The sequence below is a fragment of the Chionomys nivalis genome, chromosome 1, assembly GCF_950005125.1.
Source record: "Chionomys nivalis chromosome 1, mChiNiv1.1, whole genome shotgun sequence".
NCBI lineage: Eukaryota > Metazoa > Chordata > Mammalia > Rodentia > Cricetidae > Chionomys > Chionomys nivalis.
In genome coordinates this window covers 28,629,719-28,654,262 of record NC_080086.1, presented here as the reverse complement: position 1 = coordinate 28,654,262, position 24,544 = coordinate 28,629,719, and the positions used below count along the sequence as shown (strand labels likewise).

Genomic DNA, 24,544 nt, shown 5'->3' with positions numbered 1-24,544 from the left:
CTGAGGCCACAGGGAGTCTGACCTTTGGACACGCTCCGATGCTACGCTGCCTGTCCCCTCACTAGCCACACGATAATTGCAAAGGGACAGCTGAGTAGTAGGAGAATCCACAGATGGGGAACTGGTCCTGAGCAGTGGGTGAAAGAGGCGGGTCATCTGCCTGCCAGGGGAGGGCGTTTCGTTTCCAGAGGCAGGAGGGGTGAGTGGATGGATCTGAAACTAACGGTCACAGCTTGGGGTGCCTGCTTTCAATCAGCCAGGGCCAGCACAGGAAGCCTGGGCTCCTCTCAAAAGAGGGGAAGCCACCTGAGTTAGGACTAGGGCTGAGGAGGGGACTGGGAAGATGTGGGCTGCCACTACAGAGCCCAGCTGCCTACCGGGTGTGAAGGGCTACGAGGAGCCAGGCTTTGGGGCCATGCACACAGGTATGTGTGTGCAAAGGGACGTGACGGAATGGCACCAGGGCGTGCAGGGGTGGGTGCTGGTATGTGGGTATGGGCTGGAGCGGGGCTGGGTCTCTCTGTGCTGGGATTGGGAGTGAAGATGCCTAGCAGTTTGTGTGGGCAGGCAGGATTTCTGGAGCGCCTCCTAGAACCAGAGAGGGCTTCTGTCTAACCTGCCGCGCGTAGCTCTAAGAAGAGCGTTAAGACAGCACATTCTAGTCCTTTGAAGACAGAGCCCAGGATATGCTCAAGGGCACCCGAGTGTGCTGAAGTCCCTCCCCTGCTCCCAGCCTGCCCCAGCCTGCCCCAGTCTGGACAGCCTGTATAGACCCAGAGCTGCAGCAGGTACCAGAGCTTGCGAAGGGGAACAGGTCATCTTTGCTGTCACTGAGTCATTCCTAGCGAAAGGACTAGAGGTGAAAGGGCACCGTGGGGGTGGAGCTGTTGTTTTTGTGAGGCAGACTCTGACCATAGAGCTGGTCTGATCTGTGATTTACCCATCCTGCCTCTACCCCAAGTTCTGGAGAGCTCAGGCGTGTGCTGTCTTACTGGTCCTTGTGCTTTCATAAGTAATAAAAATAAAATAAAAGAGAGGTCTCTGTGCAGCTTGTTTTTATGGCTAATGTCCTCCTGGACATTTTTTCCCCGAGTCTAACTTAAATGTCCAGTGCTGTGGTTTCGGCCTCTTTCCCTCCACTCACAGTGGCTCTGGCCCCTCTCCTCTTGTGTGCCTTTGCTTTCATTCTTCTGCCTCGGTTTCCCATTCTTATTTATGATATATGCTCCTCTCAAAAACCTTTTGAAGAATTTTTATTGGTTTATTTTTACATATATGGATGGTTTTGTCTGCAGGTATGTCTGAACATTACATGCATGTCTGGTACCTGAGAAAGCCAGAAGAGGGATCCCCTAGGACTGAGGTTATAAGCAGTTGTGAGCCACCATGTGGGTGCTGGGAATTGAACCCAGGTCCTCTAGAAGATGGCAGAGCCATCTCTCCAGCACCAATCTCTTATCTATAGAAAGTTCATGCCCTTGGCCATTCATCATCTCAGGTTCTCTTTTTCCTTCTCCTCCTTGGTAAAGCTTGGCCTCAGGCCTGAACTGGGCTCTGGGTTCGCTACCCTGACCCTGCTCTCCTCCATTCATTCATTCTTTCGTTTGCTCCCCTCCCCACCACGTCTTCCCCTCTAGCTCCTGAGGTCATCGTCATCTTGCAATAGCTTCCGGTGGTCTGGAGAGAGTGAGGGTTGTCTTTTGCCAGCTCCCTTGGGGTTTGCTCTGAGCCCAGCTAGCCCTGGCTTGAAAAGAGCCTGCTGTGGTCTTTTACACATCTCTCCAGCTTTACTCTCTGCTCTGCCAATGCCCCTCATTCTGTCTTCTAGATTTAAGGCTTAGGGAGGAGGCATTATTTACCAAAGTCACAAGCAGGACCCCGCACCACCACGTGTCATCTTGGTCAATTGGGTCAGCCCTTGGGGATCCACTTAACTGAGCATGAGCTTCGTGTCAGGTGTCATTCTCCACCTCGAGCCTCGCTTTCTTACCTGTAATGGGAGTCCAATAGTATTAGTAATTTAGAGCCCGTCAGGATGAGGTCTGATGGTGGATACTAAGAACGGTATGTCTTTAGACTCATCTTGACCCAAATGTTGACCTGTCCTTACTGTAATTAGCAAATCTGGGTGAACTTGGCTTGCTGTCTGGGGCTTCTGTGGCGGTGTTTCTGGCTCCTCCGTTAGCCCTTTGTTTATCATTTATCATTTGGAAATGATTCAGGGGCCACTCGGCAGGGTGTCACAGTTTCAGTTCTGTCTGGGTTCAGGCCTTCCTGGCTGCTCCCCTGGGACGGAACACCCGTGGACTCTGGTTCTGCAGCCTGGAGCCCCTCCCTCCTTCCCTCCCTGCCTCCTCCTCCTCCCTTGTGTCTGAGGCTAGTGCCTCCCCTTATCCTGTTCCTACACGGAGCTTGCAGTTAAGAAACTCTGAGTCTATCCCAATTCCAGAACCTCACTCTGCCTTGCTTTCTCATTCCTGGGATAGCCTGCACCCTCCAAATCACCTTCAAAATTTTCCACAACTCTAGGGCCGCTGCCCACGCCTTTCTAACGGACCTGAGCTTGGGCTGTTGCCTGGGTTAAAAGGACCAACAAATAAACAGAGTCGTCCTTCATAAAAAGACTCCCTTGTGATTCCTCAGAGCCCGGGAGGAGTACAGAGTGCTTGGTAGACCTGGTCATTTGACTCTCAGAGTGGCCCTGGAGGTGAGGGGCAATAAACAGTGCCTTCCTGACAGTCTAGGTTCTGCCTCCTTGGCATACCCCTGGGAGCAGGGCCAGTAGGGGCCTCAGCGTGATCAGCTGTATAGAGGGAGGGATGAGAAAACAACCATGGGTTCCAAATGCAAAATTTACCTCCTGGCAATTGACAAACAGACAAAGGGGACAGAAAACAGACAGTGGCTTATGGAAGCTTGGGGAATGCTGGACTTTTCAGGGGGGAGGGAACGGCAACAGCCACAATAGGCAGCTCCTGCCAGACTGACTGTCCTTGTACGAGCCAGGCATTCAGTATCTTGCGGTCATCTTGAAATGACCACCATCCAAGCGACCCCTCCTGGCCCCAGAATTCCTAACCTTTCTCAGGACAGACATACAAAGAAACAGCTTTCCTTGAAGGCCTGCAGCTGGCTCTGATGCCAATCCTATCCTCATCTGGCCTTGCCTAGAGGCCCCACCTCCTCCCTCCCTCCCAATCAGAACCCACATTGAGCCAGCTCCCATGTTTACCAGGTCTCCATCGATCCTAACAGCTCAGGAAAACCCCATGAGCCACCTCCGTTGCACCTGCCCTTTAACCCCGGCACCCTTTGAGCAGCCTTTGAGCCCTTCTAGTCCGGAGGACAGAGACAAGGTTGCTGTTAATCGCAGTATACTGGCGATCTGGAGAGAGGGGCCGGCAGGGATGGTGGCAGGTTATAAAGACCAAAAGGGATTTGAGCTATAAGGTTCTCAGGGATGGGGTTTTAATCACAGCTCTACCCTGGGTGGTGTCCGGTAAGTCTCTGACCCCTGAAAACCTGCTTCGTTCATTGCTTTGTCGGCTGAAGACTTGGCAAGCTAGAATCTGTTTCCCAACCTCATAGCTCTGAGAGCAGAGTATCACTCTAGGTATAAATGCCATCAAGAGCTTGGGAAGAAAGGTAATATTCCAACGGAAAAGCTGGGCTGGAGAGATCAGGGTGAGGGGAGATGGGTGTGCAGTGTGTGTGTGTATACAGACCCTTTTCTCTCCTTCCCACGTTAGTGCCTCTCACAGTCCTGCCTTACCTTACAGGGGCTCCCTATCCAGCATGGACAGGAAAGTTGCAGTCCATGAAGATGGGTATCCTATGGTCTCTTGTGTCCCCGAGGAGGGAGAGATGATGGACCAGAAAGGCAAGGACCAGGTGAAGGATCGAGGCCAATGGACCAACAAGATGGAGTTTGTGCTGTCAGTGGCTGGGGAGATCATTGGGCTAGGCAATGTCTGGAGGTTTCCATATCTCTGCTACAAGAATGGAGGTGGTGAGTTCATGTTCAGGTGGTGCGGTGGGGAGCTCTGGGCCCGGCCAGCAGCGCCACTCCTTCTCCGGAAGTGTGGTCAATGGAAGGGGGCCGCCATGAATCTCGAAGGTTCCATCTCTAGCCTCAGTATCCCTCTTTCTGAACTGGGGGTGATACGATATCCAGGACTCTGTGAGACTTAGGTGAGTCAAAAAGCAGAAACATGGGGCCTGGGTTCTTAGCTTCGGCATTACCTCTGACGGATGATAGTGGCTAACGGGATTCATTCATTCATTCATTCAACTCCCGTGACTGCAGGCCTCTCATGAGCCAAGGCTCTGTTCTAGATGCCAGAACTTGGTCTGTGTGCTACATTCTGGTGAAAGCTGCAGATGTCATGGTTACAAGCTGAGTGACAAGGATGACGGTAGGGAGAAGACAGAGGGAGCCTGGGCGACATCTGAGCAGACGTGAAGAAGGCGGAGGAGGGACCCTCTGTGACCAATGGGATTCATTCTTGGGTCTGGAAGGTAGTTCTTGCAGAAGTGGTGTATTCTTATTATCATATCAGAACTGTTCCAGGAAGAGGAAACGCACTAGAGATAATCACTGTTTAGAAAAGTGTTCTAAACCCTATTTATATTTTACCTGAAGAATATCTAGCAGGTGTGTCCAACCCTTTGACACAGGTTAGACTTTGATGGAGGCACCCTCTTGTGGATCAAAAATGGTTTTAAAAAAGTTGCATCTGTACTAAGAGTACACAGTCTTTTCCTGTCATTCCCTTGGTAGTACATCTTAAGGTGAGTGAGTTGGAAGTCATGGATGGTTCCTGCATTTAGACTATACAGTTTCATAGAAGAGTCTTGAGCATGGTGGGGTCTGACATCCAAATGTTTTTGGAAGCGTTTTTCCAAGGCTACCAGGGACTGACTACGACTGAGCAGACTGGCTCCCCACCTCACCTTTCTTTCTCTCAGCTTTAATATGAGGGACCAAATGAGGCATCTTGGCTTTCATCTTGGAGCCACTGGTTTTTGGGGGTTCTATGAAAAATTATAAGTACCAGGAGTTAGTTCTTTCCTTATTCTAAACAAGATGGGAATAGATTTATGTGGGAACATGACGTCACAGATGAACCCAAATGTCATTGTTTTGCTTTAGGCTAGGATTGTTCTTCTAACTCCCTGTGATAACAGGACTCATGTCCCCCTGACCACAGGCACTACTGGATGGAAATTCATCTTTTATTAAAATATGTAGAGAGATTCATTGATTATTGGTTAATAAACATAGTTCTACAGAGAAAATGGCCTCTCAAAAGAGCAGAAAGATAATAACGTATTAGTATAAGCTCATCTCTGGTTGTGAGAGAGGGGAACCACTAATCTTAGCCACCCTTAAGAAATGCCTCATCCAGGAGAGAGCCTTCTGTAAGTCTTATTTCTGGCTCTGTGGTTCAGGGAAGAGTCAGTGGCCGGGCCATTGCCTAAGGTAGATCCGAGCAGAGGGAGAGAAAGTCTAAAATGACCTCCAACTGAATCCCCGTATTGGCTAAGGTCCCCGTGGACACTGTCAGGCTGCTTAGGTACACAGATGGGGACACACCAGGAGGCTGTGGCCAGGCAGTGTTCTCGGGCTAGGATTAGATCAGCCCCTTGGAGGAGAGGACATTGAGGGTGCTGATGTGCCGGAAGCTCAGGAGAAAGCAGTGAGCCGAGGGTTCCCCACACTGTGGCCAGAGCCAGTTTCATACCCGCTCTCTCATCTGTAAAGGTGACAACAGTATCTCCCTGGTGGGAGGCTGGCTTGCGAGGGTTCTATGCTGCTGCAGTTTAGAAGAGGGTCCGATACAGAAAGCGCCAACGAAGTGCTAATATGCAGATAAGCAAGAATTCTCTTCCCAGGAGGGACCTCTGGGCTGAGATAATGCTTCAGCAGCAGCTCCCCGGCTCCCTGTAGGGTTTGCTGCAAGGCAGGCAGAGCAAACAGACTCTGGGATGGAGGAAAGTCCTCTGAAAAGTGTTGGTGAGCAAAGAGAGCTTCCAACTGGCTTTGTCTGTTTATTTCTGAAATGTAGCCATCTTGATGGTTTACTAAGCCTGTCAAATTAAACAGAACACATGCTTTTCTTTCAAACTAATATGTGATTTGATTTGTAAAGCATAGTAACTAGTTCATTTATTGGAGCATCTGTCTTAAGATTTACTTCTTTCTCCTTGCTGACAGAAGTTTCTGTCCCACCAGGTCCCGCAGTTGTTCAGTCCCAAAGAAATACACAGAGGTCTACATTAATCATAAACTGGTTGGCCTAGTAGCTTAGGCTTCTTATTAGCTATTAAATCCTACATCTTATCCCATAATTATTTTCTGTGTTAGCCAGGTGGCTTGGTACCTTTCTCAGCGAGGCATTTTCATTTTGTTTCCTCCATGTCTGAGTGACAACTATAGACTTCTTTCCTCTTCCCAGAATTCTCCTGTTCTGGTCACCCCTCCTATACTCCCTGCCTGGCTACTGGCCAATCAGAGTTTTATTAAATTGAGGGTATAAGATCATTGTCCCACAGCACTTTGCCTGCCTTACCTGGGGCCCATGTCAGAATCATCTCTGGGTATCCCTGACAGCATGCAGCTAGGCAGGGGGAGACACCATGGGCCTTAGGTGTGTGAGGAAGGAGGCTGAGGGTAGAGATGCTGGAGGGGAGTTCGAGTTCCTGAGCAGCAAGTGGCTCAGACTCTGCCTTTTTTTCCCTTTCAGGAGCTTTCTTTGTCCCCTACTTCATCTTCTTCTTCAGCTGTGGAATCCCAGTGTTCTTCCTGGAGGTGGCACTGGGCCAGTACAGCAGCCAGGGGAGCGTTACTGCTTGGAGGAAGATCTGTCCCCTCCTCCAAGGTGAGCGCCAACCTTCCCCTTTTCAGTTTTTGGTCTCACCATCCTGCCCTGCCTCTACTGTTGTCGCTGCTCTTGCTTTCTTGTCCCCAGGCCCACTCGCCACGCTATCCTGTCCTGTGCTGCATGATTTAAGCTTCCTGGGGCCCAAAGCTTAGATGACCAGGGAGAAGGATGTGTCAAGAGAAACAGTACAGACTTATAGGTACCAAATGAGGTGTGGATATTGGAAGACGCAGTCAGGAACCTGAACCTTAACTTTCATCTGACCCAGGGAAAGTATGTCTCTGACTCTATGTCATGACCCTAACAGGCTTCAGAGGGCATAAGGACAGGAACCCTGCTGACGGCGACAGCCGACCTCTGTGGAGCCTGGCTGTGCCAGTGTTCACGTGAGCACTTTGTGTGCGTCCCATTACCCAGGCTGCTCATCACTTCATTGACCTCATTCTACAGATAAATGAAGTGGCACCATTAGCTGAGAGTTTGAACCAGGGCCTCCTGTGCTCTTTTCTTCTCGCCTCTACTATGGGCAGCATGCTCGCTCTTCTCTGGAGATCTGTGGTGGCGGACACAGCAGCTGGGGGTTTCTCACCAGCCTCCTTTAGTGGCTTGGCCAGATCCCCGAGCCGCAATGGAGAGCCCTGAGCCCCCTTGCTTCTGAGACATCCCTTACACTTAAGATGCAGAGAGAGATCTTTCCTCATGCTAGTTCCTGAAGGACCATGCTACCTGGATTATTTGAACAGATGGAGTGTGTCTGATAAAAACTAGGTTCCCTGGCTCCTGAGAAGGCTGCCTGACCAAACACTGGGGAAAGATGAGACTGGTTGCAAGCTGCACCTCCTGGGGCATAAGCTGGTTTCTTGCAGTATTTAGAAGACCCTTACTGGGTCTCCAGCCCAGTAATGCATTGCAGCTAAGGGCGCCGTGAGAATTTCCACAGTGTGTTTCCACCGAGGAGACCGAGTTCCTCCAGGGTAGCTCTTCCCCACTGGCTTCTGCTGCTCTTGCCAAGCTCGCCCTGCTCCTTCCTGCTTTGCCACTTTTCATTTTGCAAGTAATACATGATGGTAATAGAAAAGTAGAAAAGGCAGACAGGGAGAATTAGAGATGGGGATAGCGTTAGAGATGGAGGAGAAGGGAAAGGAATGGGGAGGAAGTGTTATCGCTGAAATGGGAGGATATGTAAGATAACGAATTTAACCACTGTCCTTAAGATGCCCTTCTGTGAAGTTCGGCGTAGGAGCACATGTGACCGGCCGAACCCATGTGACTTGGTTTTTCTGTTTATGCTGATTTCTTTGACTCTCTTTGCTCCCGAAGGCATTGGCATGGCATCTGTGGTCATTGAGTCTTACTTGAACATCTATTACATCATTATCCTTGCCTGGGCTCTCTTCTACCTGTTCAGCTCCTTCACCTGGGAGCTGCCCTGGACAACGTGCAGCAACTCCTGGAACACAGGTATGTGTGTGTCCGCCCTGCCATGGGGCCTTGCCCATGAAGTTGGCCCATGGTGGCTTGTGACAGAGGGCATCATAGACCCTGCCCTATACGGAGCTGTGTGGGTTGTGCCGTCAGTTCTACTGGCTGGTCCTTCTGTGTAGCTGTAGACCCCCGGCGGAATCCATGGGGTTGTCATGCGACCACGGCATGCCTCCATTTAGCGAAAGTTCTTGGGTACTTCTCACATCGAACACCCTGTCAAAGCTGAGTAAGGGGTGATAGGACCCCAGACTGTCTGGCCTGGCTATGATAGAGATAGATTAATCAACAAAACAAGAATTCACCTTGATGGGTGAGAAAAGGGATGTAGCAATTATAGAGAAACGAGAGAAGAAAGAGCCCACCTTGAGACCACCTTGAGAATTCCAGCGCAGGGACTATGTTCTTTGTAGGGTGACAATGGGCAGGCCAAGGGCAGGTGGTTGACGGGAACTTCCCATGTGGGCTGTGCATGTCTGTGCTCTGTATTGGTCTGGTTGATGTCAGGGCATTCATAGGAGTGGGCAGACTCACTGGGAGCAAGGACAGCAGACACAGGCTCTACAGGGAAGAGGAGCTGGTCCCACTGATATCCTGGCTCCCAAGGAAACTCTTGGGCCTAGAAATGGTGGGAAGATCTGGTCGCAAGGTCAGAGGGCAAGTGCAAGGGCATCTGTACTCATCTGGTCCCTAACTGATGGCCATCCTAACCTTGTCCCCAACAGAGCACTGCGTGGACTTTCTGAACCACTCGGCAGCCACAGCAGCGAGCCACTCTGAGAACTTCACCTCACCTGTCATGGAATTCTGGGAGTAGGTCCTGGACCTGGCTGTGATATGCCAGGGATCCTAAGCACAGGGAGCCTGGATGTCTGGACTGCGCAAACTTGAACATTGGTGGTGCATACTTAAGACTCTGTGCAGTCTTCCAGCATCACCCATCCTTCACCCGTCACCCAGACCTGTATCACTTAGAGATGAGAGAACCTTCACATTCTGCCTTGATGGCCTATCTGCACCTTCATACTTACCATAAGGGTTTGAAAGCTGATGCCTGCTTTAGACTCTGCATGCTTTCTAGCATTACCGACCCTCTGCCCCCTGAGATCCATAACGCTGAGGGATAAGGGAACCTTCACATTCACTCTTGATTTCCTGTCTATACCTTCACACTTACCCCCGAGCCCTCACATGTCTGTAAACTTGAATTTTCCCATTTGCCTCCGCTCATTCTCCTATGCCATCTGCTCATTCTCATGGCTGTCCTATGCCATCCCCACAATCCAGCAGTACCCACACATCCCTGGACACCTGTCCACAGGGTGATGGAAACCACCTTTATCATCTCCTGGCAGCCAGCTGTGTGCGTCTCTTCTGAGCTGGGCGCACTGGTATCCAGTGGGTAGCTTGGCACTGACTAGTGTTTTTGCCACAGAAATGTGTTCCTCATTCTCCCTCCTGCAGGACGGTGTGCACCTCCATCTCTACAGGCCGCTTGCATGACCTGCTTCTCCTCATGGTCTATCTGTGCCCTCACACTGGTTCACCCTGCACACACTCAGCACTCACCTGTCTACCCCTGTCCTCCCACCTGCCCTTTCTGCATTATCTTACTCTCTCCCATGTGTGCACACCTCCACCTTCATCTTTAGATGGTGGCTTGCTTCCATCACCTCCCTCTGATCCTGTGCCAAGGCCGTGTCTATTCTCCATCACCCACTCCCAATTTCAGCACCTTCACTTTCTTTATCTCTCTGTGCAATGGAGAAGCATGGATAAGTTAGAAAGACACAGATACCTGTGGGATTACAGTGATTTGGTCTTTTAACTAGACCACAGGTGGGAACGTGGCATTGCTATGGAGGAGGTTGGGGAGGGCAGGGGTGTGGAAGCCCCGGGGATTGTCATCCTTTGGGCCAACTCTGATTCAGGAGACTTGGTGACAGAGGCAGATTGTCCCCTTTGGTCTTCCAACTCATCACTTATTTTTCCCAATCCCTTAGGAGACGGGTTCTGGGTATTACATCGGGCATCCACGACCTGGGGTCCCTGCGCTGGGAGCTGGCCTTGTGCCTCCTGCTTGCCTGGATCATCTGCTACTTCTGTATCTGGAAGGGGGTCAAGTCCACGGGCAAGGTAAGCTACCCTGGCTCCTTAGGAGTGCTTACACTCACAGAGTCCTCAGAGAACTTGAGAGGGCCCCTCAGGAGAGCAGAACCAAAGAGCAGTTGGAGAGAGATATACATAAGAAGAGGTAAAGTTGCAGGAACAGGGTTTAACTCAATACAAGTGGAGACCTTTCCCCAGCAACAGGATTCTAAAGACCTGCTTATCTGAGCAATATTTAGAACAGAATAAACCAGGAGAGTCCCACGTTTCCAAGCTGCCAGCAATTATGGGATGGGGGGAGTTGGCCCCTACTCTTCTTCGCCTGTGTGCGTCCGTGTATCTCTCTCCATTGTGTGTGACGGGGCCACATATTCTTATGACTTGCCTGTTGTATTTAAAGGATACACGAAGAAAAGTTCCCATATCCATTAACAAACAGAGTCATCTTGGGGGTCAGTGCCCATCAGTGAAAGTGCTTAAGTTAAGACTTGTTCTGTAGCGAGATTTCAGACCTGGGCATCATTTCCAGTCCAGAGAACTGGGAGTGATGGCTCACTCTTTTCAAAATCAAAACCAGCAGGTTCCGAATGTTCTGGTTGCCCTTGCGCCTGGACTGAGAAGCGCCGTAATGGAGGGCAGGTTGATTTCAGCCTGGGGTTTGAGAGAATTCAGTCCTGGTGGAGAGTGTCCTGTGGTGGTGGGAACTGGAGGCGGATGGTCATTACATGATGCTGACCAGGAAGCCAAGGGTTTGGATGGGAAGCAGAGCTGGGTTGTAACAATGCCCATCTCACAGTTAAGGGCCCTTGTCCCATACACAGTCCCAAAACTTCCCAGTGTAGTACTGCTAGTTGGGAACCGAGTGTTCAAACGCGTGAGCCTCCCAGAGACATTTCACCTCATTCCTTGGGCTGTGGTCAGAAAAGGCAACGACAGTGATGAAGATGTTAACAGTGACAGACACGAGAAGGTCAGGGCGGCATGGAGTCCCTTTGGAGTCTCTAGGATGCTTAGGCCAATGGGCTGCCCCAGCCATGACCTGGAAAAGTACAGTATGAATTGGCCTCAGCTTGCCAGACAAGTGTGGTCACCTTTCTCCTGGAAGGGCACCCACACTCAGAGGTTTGGGGAGGGTACCCAGGATGGTGGATGGAGGGGGCCAGGTTCTGGACTTAAAGGTGTCTTTGAAAGGTTGTGGCCTGGGAGCGTCTTCCTCCCCCATCTTCCTGGCTTGCTCTCTCCCCTCGTCCCCTTCCTGCTGGTGGTGTGTATCACGCTGCTGGGGAGTCAGAGCCACTGGAATGTGTAAGGGGAGGTGTGGAATGTTGCATGTGCTCGCCAGCAGCTGTGTGAAGTCTGAGGTCTGAGTTCCAGTGATGAATGTGTTGGCTATCTGCTCGGCCTGGGGACCAGTGGAGGTGGGGCAGGACAATGGTGGTGACTCCCTGCCTCCCCTTTTGCCACCCCCTCCTCCCGCCTTTGGGTATCCATGCCAGCAGTGACTTTGGTCTGCTTTCCCTTCAGGTTGTTTATTTCACAGCCACTTTCCCCTACCTGATGCTGATTATTCTTCTCATCCGGGGTGTCACCCTTCCTGGAGCCTACCAGGGCATTGTCTTCTACCTGAAGCCAGACTTGCTCCGCCTCAAGGACCCCCAGGTGGGAACCCCAAGGGGACTGTTACCTGAGATGTGTCCTCACCAGACTATACTGTGCTTCCAAAGTCTTCTATTAATTTTCCTTTGGTTTAAAAGAAACAGTTGTAGCCTGAAGAAGAATTAGATATCGTAGAAAACTGTGAGAAACGAATGGAAGGCTCTAGAAATCCCATCACCACTATTAGTGTACTTCCTCTCACCTCCCTACCCCCATGGTGTGCATGTGTGAACACAGCTGAGATAATTTCATTTAGAGAAATAGATCCTTTTGACTTAAATTATATTATGAGCCTTTTCCATGTCATTAAATTCACCTTTAAATGCATTCACCTTTAAATTCACCTCAGCATCTGTGTAATATCCCCTCCAAACATAATTTATTCAGCAAAAATATCCCGAGGGCCTCTTTTAATAGCTAAGTACCTTCTGTTGCTGAGGGTAGCCCAGTGGAGCAAACAGACCATCTCCCTGCCCTGCTGGACCCTGACCCCTGGCCTCAGACTCTGAGGTGACGCCTACTTTTAAATAGACACAGTCTATCAGTATCTGAGGGTGATTGTCCACAACACCAGAGGCACAGACTCTCAGATCTATGTTAGAAACGGTGCAGTATGTGTGTCTGACCGAAGTTCATCTTACCAAGCATGTTAAATTCTCTCTCGATTTCTCATAACACCATAATTTCAGCTCTTTAGAAATAGCCGTTCCATTATGTCCATACAGGCAGCAGTGCTCAGAAAGAGCTGGTCCTTATTAGGACAGGTACAATTTGTTTTTCTGAATATTTTTCCATCTGAGGGCTGGTTACTCCTCACCCACTTCTGTGCCTGTCACCAGCCTGGGACTTAGGCTGCCTGGCCAGGGAGCTCCTGAATCTGCACTGGGCTTACAAGTGCACACCCCGTGCCTGACTTTTTAACCTGGTTTTAGGGATTGAACTCGGTACCTCCAGCCAGCACTACAACACCAGGCGTTTTAATTTATTTGACTCTTTGGTAGCGCTGTAGAACCAGTAGTATCACTTATCACATTATGGTTTATTTTATTGCTCACTATGGGTGGGGCTGGGCATTTTCTCATGGATGTCTTGGCCATTTGCATTTCCTTCTCTAGGACTTGTCCCAGCACGTTCTTTGCTTCCGCCAAGAAGTCTTGGTGGATTTCTTTATATTTTGATGAGGGAGCGTGTGTGCCAGGTCACAGTTCAAAGGGTGCCATGCAGACAGACTCACTGAAGGAAGGCAGGAACCCCACTGTGCCAGGTCCAGGTCCCCCTGGGTCTGTACACGCTACCTAGGGAACAAGCAGCCCATGCGCCCTTGATGCTTCCTGAGTACTCAGAGCCAAACTGAAGATGGGTGCTGCCCGTGAGAAGGTGGCTGTGGGTTACGGGGGAGCAGGATGCAGGCACGAGATGTGCTGTAGTGGGAGCTGTGTCCTGCCTACCACAGCTCTAAGCCCTCGCTGCCTCTACCACTTTCTTGGGCCTCACATAGGTGTGGATGGATGCAGGCACCCAGATCTTCTTCTCCTTTGCCATCTGCCAGGGGTGCCTGACAGCCCTGGGCAGCTACAACAAGTACCACAACAACTGCTACAGGTGAGAGCCGCCGGGGTGGGCAGGTACGGGCAATGCTGCCTCTTGGGGAGCTGAGCAGTACCTGTGTGGACACCTTCCCAAGGCCCAGTTTCTTCCACCCCTTTGCTGGTCCCCTCTTCTCCTGACGTCTGGTGTGTCTGTCTTTCTCTATATCACGCTCCTTGCTTCTCATTTTCCCTCTGGGTTTCTTCATCTCTCTTCCTCTGACACCTTCTGCCTTTCAATCTCTCCTTCTTGGGTTGCCTTTTCTCTTCTCCATTCTCCTTTCTTCCCCTTCTCTCCCTGACTTCTTTTATCCCCACAGGGACTCCATAGCCCTCTGCTTCCTGAACAGTGCCACCAGCTTCGTGGCTGGGTTTGTCGTCTTCTCCATCCTGGGCTTCATGTCTCAAGAGCAGGGAATACCCATTTCTGAAGTGGCTGAGTCAGGTAGGGGACACTCTCCACACCCACAGTTTTCTTGGGACTCTGGGAAGGAGAGTCGGAGAACAAGACCTGTCTTACAGAGAGGGAAGTGTCCCAGAAACCAGGGCTAGGGGCCTTTTTAACTTGGGGTATGGGGATTGTGTGGCATAAATAAAGCTTCTAGATGTGTGGAATAGAAGAAAGGAGGAGAGGGAGGGAGAAAAAGAGGGAGGGAGAGATAGGGAACACAAGCATACATGAGGCTTTGTCCCAGGGAAGAGCATAGAATGAACTTACTTTCCTTAAACATACCACCCACATGCCTGTACACAGAGCTCACAACTGCTCTAGATGCCCAAAAGTGCTCATAGGAACACATAGGTGCTCACAAGCATGTACTAAAAATGTTCAAGACTCATACAGATGTTCACAGATGCTCACAGAGATACACAGATCATAGAAGTACACACTCACAGACACACAGAGACACACACAGATCACAGAAGTACACACTCATTGACACACTCAGGCACACAGAGGTCTTGGATGTGCACACTCACAGATGCTCACAGAAAAACACAGGTGTATTTAGTCATTCACAAAGAATCAGATGTATAAATTCACATACATACACGCGCAAACTTGAACATTCATAAATGAGCACAAAAGCACATAAAATCATCAAAGTCCGCACTCATGGATGCTCATAGATTCACATAGGTGCTCACAGAAAATTGAGGCATACACAGACACTGACAGATGCACACAGATGCTTAGAGATGGCCATAGACTCTCACAGGCCCTGTAAGGTTCATAGACAGTTGTAGATGAACGCTCACGGTGGCCCACAAACCTTCACAGAGGCCCACAAAAGCTCGCAGGTGATCCCCACAGACATGAGTTTCCAGACACCTATGCACATACAGAAATTCACAGATACACCTAGATACTAACAGCACACAGACACTCACTGCCCCTCTCAAGGATGTGGAGACGTGTGCAGATGTTCCCAGGAACTTCTGGCAGCACACGGTGCTAAGGAGAGGGCTCCTCTTTAGGTAGCAAGTGATCTGAAGTTCAGAGAGCTGTGTTGTGTGCCCGGCAGGTCCTGGTCTGGCCTTCATTGCCTTCCCCAAAGCCGTGACGATGATGCCCTTGTCCCCGCTGTGGTCCTGCCTCTTCTTCCTCATGCTCCTGTTTCTAGGGCTGGACAGCCAGGTATGGAACCCTTGTCTCTTGTCCCCCTTTCAGCTTCTGCTACTCTTGGTAATACTTTCCTTCATGTTCCTTCTCCCTGACCATGAATCAGAGACCCCACTCAGGCGCAAGTCTTTTCCTTGGGGTTCTCCAGAGTCTCTGCTGTGAAAGGGCTCGCCACTTTGCTCTCAGGGTTGAGACTGCCCCTAGACATGGGCACTCTCCCAGTTGCTCTAGAGAAGCTCATTCCCAACCGTATGGTCCAGCTTCATTTGTCCTAGCCCTGGGGTGCAGTCTCTGAGGGACTAACTGACTTGCCCCTGCCCCTGCCCCCATACCAGTGTAGTGGGATCACGTGGGGGCAGTGCCCTGGCTGCACCGCTGTCTCATTCTTTTACTCTCCCGGCCCACAGTTTGTCTGTATGGAGTGCCTGGTGACCTCCTCCATGGACATGTTTCCCCAGCAGCTCAGGAAGAGAGGGCGGCGTGAACTGCTGATCCTGGCTGTCGCGATCGTGTGCTACTTGATGGGGCTCCTTCTGGTCACTGAGGTGAGAGGGTAGCATGGGACTGCTGACTTTTCAGAATCATTTTTTCCCACTTCCTTTGCCCCCTCATTGTGAGGTTGAAGGTGTCCCACTCACTAGAATCTAAGTGCTGGTGATGGGCGCCACACCCTGAGTGCCCTAAAACAAAGGACATTGAGCGGGGTCAGGTGACGGCAAAGTCTGGAGCTAGTTTGGCTTCCGTTAAATGTATGAATCTGGTGTGTTCCTCTTTATGTCCCACCTCCCTTTCCTCAGGTCGCTTGGCCTCCAGGCAGATTTCCCTCTGTGATCCCAATGAAGGCTGTTTCTGCTCCTGGTACCTTTCCCCGTTCAGCCAATCAGGCTTTCTCTTGAGTTTGACAAATGTTCAGGCTAAGATCCTTCCCTAGGTTTTCAGTATGGAAGAGGACTGCCACAACCCACAAGGAACAGACTGAGGGGTACCAGTTCCCCCAAGAGTGGGTGCTGGGCAGATAATACACCACAGGTTCCCCCCACCCCCAGCACCTTGCAGGTATCAGAAATTATTGTCCCAGGGCTGATGGTAGTTCCTGACCGCAGAGTCAGGCAGAACAGACTCCTGCTAGCTGCCAAACGTTTCTTCTGAGCAGAACAGGCCAGCACACCTCACTGTGGGAGCAGGTGTTGGTCCTCCCTGGGCCTCAGCTCCCTCCTCCTCCGCAGGGTGGGATGTACATCTTCCAGCTTTTTGACTACTACGCCTCCAGCGGCATATGTCTGCTCTTCCTCTCCTTGTTTGAGGTGATCTGCATCGGCTGGGTATATGGTGAGTGGGGCAGGTGGCTATGCAGCAGGATCAAGGTGTTCTAGGGCTGATGAGGGCAGGCTCTGTCCAGGATGGGAGTCTGGTCTGGCTGCTCTGATTCCTTCTTCTAGGAATGTCACACACGACCTGAAGAGGCTGATGTCTCTCTTAGAGTCAAGACAAGAACAAAAAAGATTTCCTTCATCTGTCTCAATCAGAGGGGACATTTAAGGCCATTTGACTTGACACCTTCCCCCCACACCCATTTCTTCATTCCCTTTCCAACAGCCAAGCCACTTACGCAGGCTTTGTTAAACGCTGAACACTGCGCGGAGAGACCTCATGCTTTAAAGCAGTTTCCCCCATCGTGGCTGTTACACATTGCCTTCCTACAGTGAGGTGGTCACTGTCCCGTCATGACTTCCATGGATGGCCTGGGCCCCACAGCACTGAGATCACTAAGTAGCAATCTCAATGTCTCAATGTCTAAGTGACAGTTGGGGTTCTGGGCACTGCACTGGGCAGGTCACGGGCCTTTGCAACGTCTGCAAATTGGCCTCATGCGGTGGAAAGAAGGCTGGGGACACCTGCTATACTGCCTAAGCCTACACAGCTACCAAGTGGAGATGCCATCTCCTCTCCAGGCCTGCAGGCTCTTCCACAGATCAAGGACACAGTGCAACGTCCCAAGGTTCATAGCAGAGAGAATAAGTAGGCACCTCATATTAGGGTCTTGTAGGAGTTTGCTTGTTTGTTCCCGGCTGCCCAGAACCAAAATAATCACACAGAAACCATATTATTTGCAATACTATTTGGCCAATAGCTTAAGCGTATTTCTGGCTAACTCATATCTTAAATTAACCCGTCTTCATTAATCTGTGTATTGCCACGAGGCTGTGGCTTACTGGGTAAAGTTCTGGTGTCTGTCTCAAGCGGGGCTTCTCTCTAACCCTGCCTTCTTTCTTTCAGCATTCATTTTAGTTTTTCCAGCCTAGCTAACTTCTGCCTTGCTATAGGCCAAAGCAGTTTCTTTATTCATTAACCAATAAAAGCTACACATAGACAGAAGGACCTCCCACACCAGGGTCTTTCACACCTCCTCGCCCCCACCGAGACATGGTTCTCTGTAGCTTTGGAACCTGTTCTGGAACTAGTTCTTGTAGACCAGGCTGGCCTTGAACTCACAGAGATCCACCTGCCTCTGCCTCCTGAGTGCTGGGATTAAAAGCATGTGCTACCACTGCCCGGCTTCATATTAGGGTCTTAGAGAAAGCCTGAATAAAAAGGTTCCTCCATCACCGCCTGGCCTTCCCGTGGTGTCCTTTCCTGGCCTTGGAGCCGACTCCCACTTTCCCACACCGAGCATTAGACATCCACCTATTTCTCCTGCTACTTTTGTACTCAAAGGCTCTAACAAGCTCAATTGAGGCAGTGGAGGAAGCTTCCTGGCAAGCTTCGGCTTGGAATTTTGGCCTTTAGAAAAGTCAATGCTGTGTTCCTTTAAGGGTTGGTGTTCATGTGTCAGTACCAGTGGGAAGGCAGGGAGCTGGGGTTAGAGGAGTCCCCCAGATGTGGCCACCAGTGAATGGTTCTTTACATCCAAGGAGACTGGTTCCACCTGAAATGAGGGCCAGTGTGCGAGTAGACATAAGCAAAGCCAATCAGCGTCTTTATGCACAAGTCAAGCTGGTAGTAGCAAGTGTGAGGAATGCACAGGTCTGGAACCCAGCACACAGCTCTATTCCCAGTACTCCTCTGGCTTTTCTCCCCTCTGTGGTGTGGGTCAGTGAGGATATTCGCTGGGATTGGCTCTTTAGGCTTCTATATTGCTGTGTGACAGGACAGCAGATTGTCCCAACAGCTTGTGAGGGGAAGCTTCTGCCACCGTCACTGCTCTGTGGCTGGGAGGCTGGGGGGACATGGGGAATCTTTCCCAAAGGCCAAGAAGTTGTCTTCACCTCTGGTTCTCACCCTTCCTACTAACTCTGCTGGCACAGGGGCGGACCGTTTCTATGACAACGTTGAGGACATGATTGGATACCGGCCGTGGCCCTTGGTGAAGATCTCCTGGCTCTTTCTGACCCCCGGCCTTTGCCTGGTATGTACCTACCCATTGCCTCTTCTCCCTCTTGTCTGTGGAGGACTTGGGATCTGGGGGCTCTTTCCTGCCTGAGCAGGAGGGCTGGTCCCCGGCTCTCCGTTCTCTATGGGGCCTCTCATCCATCTGCCTTCATCTAGTTTTCCTTCTGCCTCAGCCCTCCCTTACAGTCCTACTTCTTCCTGATAGGCCTTCTCTGTCTGCCTTGAACTCTTTAGCCCCCGTGCTCACCAACTATGGCTGATGGTTCAATGATGCTATCCTACCTCAGATGCCCCTCAGTGTGGTTGGGTGGTCCTCTGTCCTTGGCTGTTGGTGTAGCCAGTGAGGGACTCTTGGTGGCCCCTGTCTCATCCTCCCCTTCCCCCTTTTAGGCCACCTTCATCTTCTCCTTGAGCAAGTACACACCTCTCAAATACAACAACGTCTACATGTACCCGTCTTGGGGCTACTTCATTGGATGGCTCTTGGCTTTCTCCTCCATGGCCTGTGTCCCACTCTTCATCATCATCACCCTCCTGCAGACCCAGGGTTCCTTCAAGAAGGTAGGTGGTTGTGGAGGTGACCCAGTGAAGAAGGCCCTTGAGGGAGGCTTAGGCCAGGAGCACACACCAGTTCCCTACACAGGAAAGCCCAGGGGCTATATGGAGACCTTAAAAGCCTTTGAAGAGCAGGACTCTGCAATCCTAGGTTCATAGGCGTCAGGCTGATCTCTAAGATCAGCTAGTGGGGAACAAACTACTTAATGGTTAAGGGAAAACGAGGACCAAAAACAGCCAGATGTAGAAGTGTTAAAGAGTACACACGCATCCTGGATCTAGGAAAACTGCCAAGCATACCTTGGCTCCTGGCCTCTTTGCTTATTGTAGCCTCCACTGGGGCACAGCAAACGCCTCCTGTGCAGTTTGGGGTATGATTCCTTTGAAGAAACCATTGCTGACGACCCATAAAGGCATTAATTATATCTGTCAAAGTCAGACTGCCCAACAGTAATAGAGAGCTGATCTACAGTAGTTTAAGTAAATGAGCTTCTTGAATTCTTGCATATCAAGAAGGTCAGAGATGGGGGCAGCTAGCATTTGATTTGGCTGCAGAGAGGCCTCTGGGGTTCAGCCTCTTCCTGTATCCTCATACCTGCAGCCTGAGTATGTCTCTTCATTGACATGCTTTCTGCTTCCTGGTCACAGTGAGGTTGTCAAGATTCCCAGTCCCCATCATCACAGCTGCATCCATAGCCAGAAATGAGGGGAAGGTTAACACACTAAAACCAACAGGCATACCAAAACCAACAGATGACTGGGGACGTACTTAACGGGGCATATACCAATAGTAATTAGGACAGTGATGACAATCGTGGCATTTATCACTTGCCCTGTGCAAGGAACTATACCATAAGGAGTTGCTACCCCCATTTTATGGATGAGGAAAGTGAGGGGGCTAAAGGGATGGAAGAGTTTAGGCAGATTACCTGAGATTGTTTAGGTATTCTAGTCGGAACTGGAACCCAGGAGTTCACACTCTCAGTTACGGCTCATGTCCATTTTCATCTTAGAACCATCCTGCGTTTAGCCCCGAGTGCCTGGCTTTGTGCCTGGGGACACATCCACAAAGAGCATCCTCGCGCTCACCCCAGCGCTCGCTCATGCTCCTTCAATGCCCCGCTTCTCTTCCCCACAGCGCATCCAAAGACTCATCACCCCGGACCCCAGTCTGCCTCAGCCAGGGCGGCGTCCACCTCAGGATGGTACCTCTGCTCTCAACTGCTCGCCCTTGCCAGTCAAGCGAGAACTCATTGCCTGGGAGAAGGAGACACACTTGTAGGGCGCGCCAGAGGCCAGGCGACTGAAGAGCCAGGAACCTGGACAAGGCTACCTCCATTTACTGGGACCTTAGAGGTCTCTGGATCCCCTGCCGGGAGCCACTCTTCTGTTCAATTGGAACAGTTTGTCATTTCTCAGTCCTTCTTGCCTGGGCTCCAGGAAGCTGTGTTTGCCATGTGCTTTGAACTCAAAGCCCTGACTTTTGGATTAAAAACTAAGAACCAGAGGAAGTGATGTTTTCAAGTTCACACAGTTCGCTGGAGCCCGAGACCCTCCACTGCCCTGGTGCCCGGAGCCCGAGACCCTCCACTGCCCTGGTGCCCGGAGCCCGAGACCCTCCACTGCCCTGGTCCCCGGAGTCCGAGACCCTCCACTGCCCTGGTGCCCGGAGTCCGAGACCCTCCACTGCCCTGGTGCCCGGAGCCCGAGACCTTTCACTGCCCTGGTGCCTGGAGCCTGAGACCTTTCACTGCCCTGGTGCCCGGAGCCTGAGACCCTCCACTGCCCTGGTGCCGGGCCCTCTGAGCCTCCAGCCTCTCCCCTGCCCCAACTAACAAGCCTGCATGGATCACCTGCCACTACACATGTGCCTCTTCCTTGTCTGGCTCCACTTCAGCTGTTGAGTGGGAGGGTGGTCACCTCCACGCAGGTGCTCTGGAATAGGCATGAACCTCGTCAAGTTCCTTTCTTCTACCTTCCAGACTTCTCCCAGCTTTCCAAACCTTCTCTTCCTGGGTGGTAGGTCTGCAGGCAGGAGCTGTCCCCCTCTCTGTTTCTGACTCTCTCTCTTACACACACACACACACACACACACACACACACACACACACACACACACGCACATATGCACGCACGCACGTGCACACACACACGCACGCTCGTTCGCATGCACGCACGCAAACACACACACACCTCCTTTCCCCTACCCACGTTTCCTCTGGTCTCTTCTCATTCATTCCTTCTCACTTGTCAAATCATACAGCACATAAACTCTGGCTTCTGAGGCTTCCAGGAAGGCAGGTCGTGGATGAGTTCATGGTGAGCCTTCAGAAGAGAGGGAATAGGGCACCCATGACATTGGGCCCAGGACCCCACCCCCAAGAAAGGCTGCATCGATAAACACAACTCAGAGACAATGCCCAGTGGTCAGAGTAACACTCCGTGGATTGACCAGCATGGCTTCCATTCAGATAGCCTCCAAGCATCCCCACTTCACCCAGCTCTGTAAGCCTTCTCCTTTCGAGGAGGAACATTTGTGGATTCTGGGTACTTCAGCTGCCCTGGCTCCTGGCAACCCCTTCTATCTCCTTCTAGGCTGCTATGCCTTGCTAATCCTCATAGGAACAGCTAGTGAGAAAATAGGAGGTCCAAGAGAGGACTCTTAGAAACCCTGCCACTACAACTGGATGCTGGGAGGCAGAGTCCAGGCTCCTGTTGTGAGGTCACTATGGAGCCTTTCCTGCCCCCTGGTGGCAGAGGAAAGTAGTACATTTTTTTTTTCCGGTACAACCTAGAAATCAGCCTACCCAGCCTTAGAAATCAGGCAAGGTGTCTACACTCCCTCCTAAAACCTTGGAAGATGACTGGCTCATTCGAGTTCTGTCTGTGTTCTTGGCCTCCCCCTTGTCTTCACTGTCTTGGACACCTCCAGAGCTCTCTGACCCTGGCTTGCTCCCTAGTCCTCACTCCCAGGAACTAGCTGTCTTTGTCTCTGCCGCTCTCTCTGCTGGCACCTGTCTAGCTCCCTGGTGACTAAATCCATGTGGCTTCCTTGTTGATTTAGCTGCTCAATGAAGTAACAAGGGCTGATTGGATCTGACAGGGATGAAAAGCTCGTTAACTATTCATGGAGAAAGTCAGGGAGGACACATGAGCTTGGGAAGCAGATACAATTGGAAGGAGCCCCCCACCTGGTAGGTCATGTCGGATTGAGGTGGGCTGATGCCCCTGGCCACCCAGCATCTCCATTCCAGCTCTTGTGATAAGTGGGGTTGGCTCTCTCATCTGGTCTGAGGAGCCTGCATGTAGGTTAGCTAGGTAAGCACAGAATTGCCACAGACAGACAGGATGACAGAGCCTGAGCACTCCATGGCCAGGTCCATCTGTAGGATCAGTGTCCCTTGCTGTGATGAGAATCTGCCAGGATTGACACGGACACGGGACTGTCACAGGTTTGCTCTATCCATCTCAGAAGCATGAGGACAGGAGCTGTATTAGAAGCCGAGGCCTGACCCTGAGGCCAGACCCTGCAAACACGCCTGTCCACCAGGGCAAACCTGTTCTGACAGGATGTCCATCGATGGGAGTAGACGAAGGGGCCCCGCTTTATCCCGGCTGTGTCCGGCCTCGACAGAAGAGGTGGCACTTGTTCTGCTGTGGAGAGAAGGGTCTCAGAGGACTCAAGAGATGCCAGGACAGACTGGGTAGCCAGCCGATGGGAGATCTGAGTTCTCTGCCTTGTTGTAGCCTCAACGTGGTTCTTTTGGGTTCTCGTACAGAGAGTTGGGCTGTCTGGAACTAATCACCATGGTTTCCCAGCCACTCCTGCTTATTCCTTTTCCTTGTTTCCCATCACTCGGTGACCAGAAGTGGTGGCAGGCAGAGTCCTTGCCTCCTTCTCAGCTTTGACAAAAATTTTAACGCTTCAGCACTAAGTCAGAGTGTTGATGCAGCTGTTTGATGGATGGCATTTATTAAGTGATGAAGTTTCATTGGCTCCAAGTTTGTTTTATTTAAAATTAATGGTAAGTGCTGATCTGGGTGTAGGGTATAGCAATTAGGAGGTTGTGGACCATGCGCTCAACACCCCAGTGGGGCCGCATGGTGAGAGCATGTCTCAAAAATCAAAACCTAAAGCAAAACAGCAACAATGAAGAAGGATGTTGACTCTAACTAACCCCTTTCCCGCATCTCTTAGACTGTTGTTTCACTCTGTTTATGTGCTGAGGTACGCAAGCAGATTTTTCTTTTTTCTTTATTTTACATCCCGACTACAGTTTCCCTTCCCCCTCTTCTCTCAGTCTCTCCCCACCACAGATAGATTTTTCTAATACTAAGCCACCTTCTTCTTCTTGGAACAAACCCAACTTGGTCATGACATGCTGTTTTTGGTCTCTCGATGCCACGTTCAGTCTGCTAATATTTTGGGTAAAATTTTTGTATGTAGCTCATAAGGTTGGATTGGCTTCTGCATGCTCCTCTCCAAACTGTCCTCACAGAGGTGGGGAGAAGGGTTCTTTGTATTTAAGGTTGTGTTGATCTTGTAAAGGAGGAAGCTGGGACTAGTTTTGTCTTTTCTAAAGGAGTTTATGTGAGATCAACCTTCTCAGTTACTTGAGTGTACAAAGACGGTAGCCAATCACCTGACCCAGTGTCGTGTAGAGGTTTGGGGAGTGTGTATACAGATTTAAAAAGAAATGATCTGTCACTGCCACATATCTCAAAATTACTTTTCCCCCCTCTTTCCTTAGGGTTTTTTTTTTGTTTTTTTTTTTTTAAACAAACTCCAGCAAGTTTTTTTAAGGAAAAAGTTCTCCTACTTTCCCTTTCTGCAGCCTGTACTGGCATGCATCTAATAAGATCGGAAGCCCCCAGATCAATGGTAGCCAGCATGTACATGCTACAGTCTTTTCTGCGTGCTGTGCCCAAGTCAATATTGTTGCCACTGTGTCGATGGGCGACAGCTTTGGCCAGCCTCGTGTGGCGTTCTGTTTCAGTTTTCTCAAAGCTGAGCAGATGGAGAGGATGAACCCTTGTGCTTTGCCATCTCTGAACACCTTCAGAGTCAGCTTGTAGCCCAGCATGCATGCTGCACTTTTCATAAGTTGGGGTCCAGAACTGATCATCTCCAAAGACGTTTTTTTTCTTTGTGGCCACCATCTTTCTGTTTTGGGTATAGAATGTCCCTCAACCAAGATGGCTGGGGTGTGAGGAAAACCTTGATTTTTGAAAAAATGTCTTTCTGTGTAGCCTGAGCT

The 24,544-nt window shown here is 50.7% G+C and overlaps 1 protein-coding gene across 1 annotated transcript; it reads left to right on the top strand.

Annotated features, from left to right (window-relative positions):
* The first annotated feature begins 330 nt into the window (after positions 1–330).
* Slc6a12 (solute carrier family 6 member 12) lies at positions 331–21,036 on the top strand. Its single transcript, XM_057770295.1, has 15 exons — positions 331–425; positions 3,780–4,009; positions 6,747–6,881; positions 8,205–8,345; positions 9,092–9,179; positions 10,370–10,502; positions 12,000–12,134; positions 13,630–13,733; positions 14,038–14,162; positions 15,244–15,356; positions 15,749–15,886; positions 16,568–16,670; positions 18,647–18,747; positions 19,122–19,292; positions 20,425–21,036. The coding sequence occupies exons 2-15, from the start codon at positions 3,796–3,798 to the stop codon at positions 20,566–20,568; spliced, it is 1,845 nt and encodes a 614-aa protein (XP_057626278.1). The 5' UTR covers positions 331–425; positions 3,780–3,795; the 3' UTR covers positions 20,569–21,036.
* Positions 21,037–24,544: the final 3,508 nt, after the last annotated feature.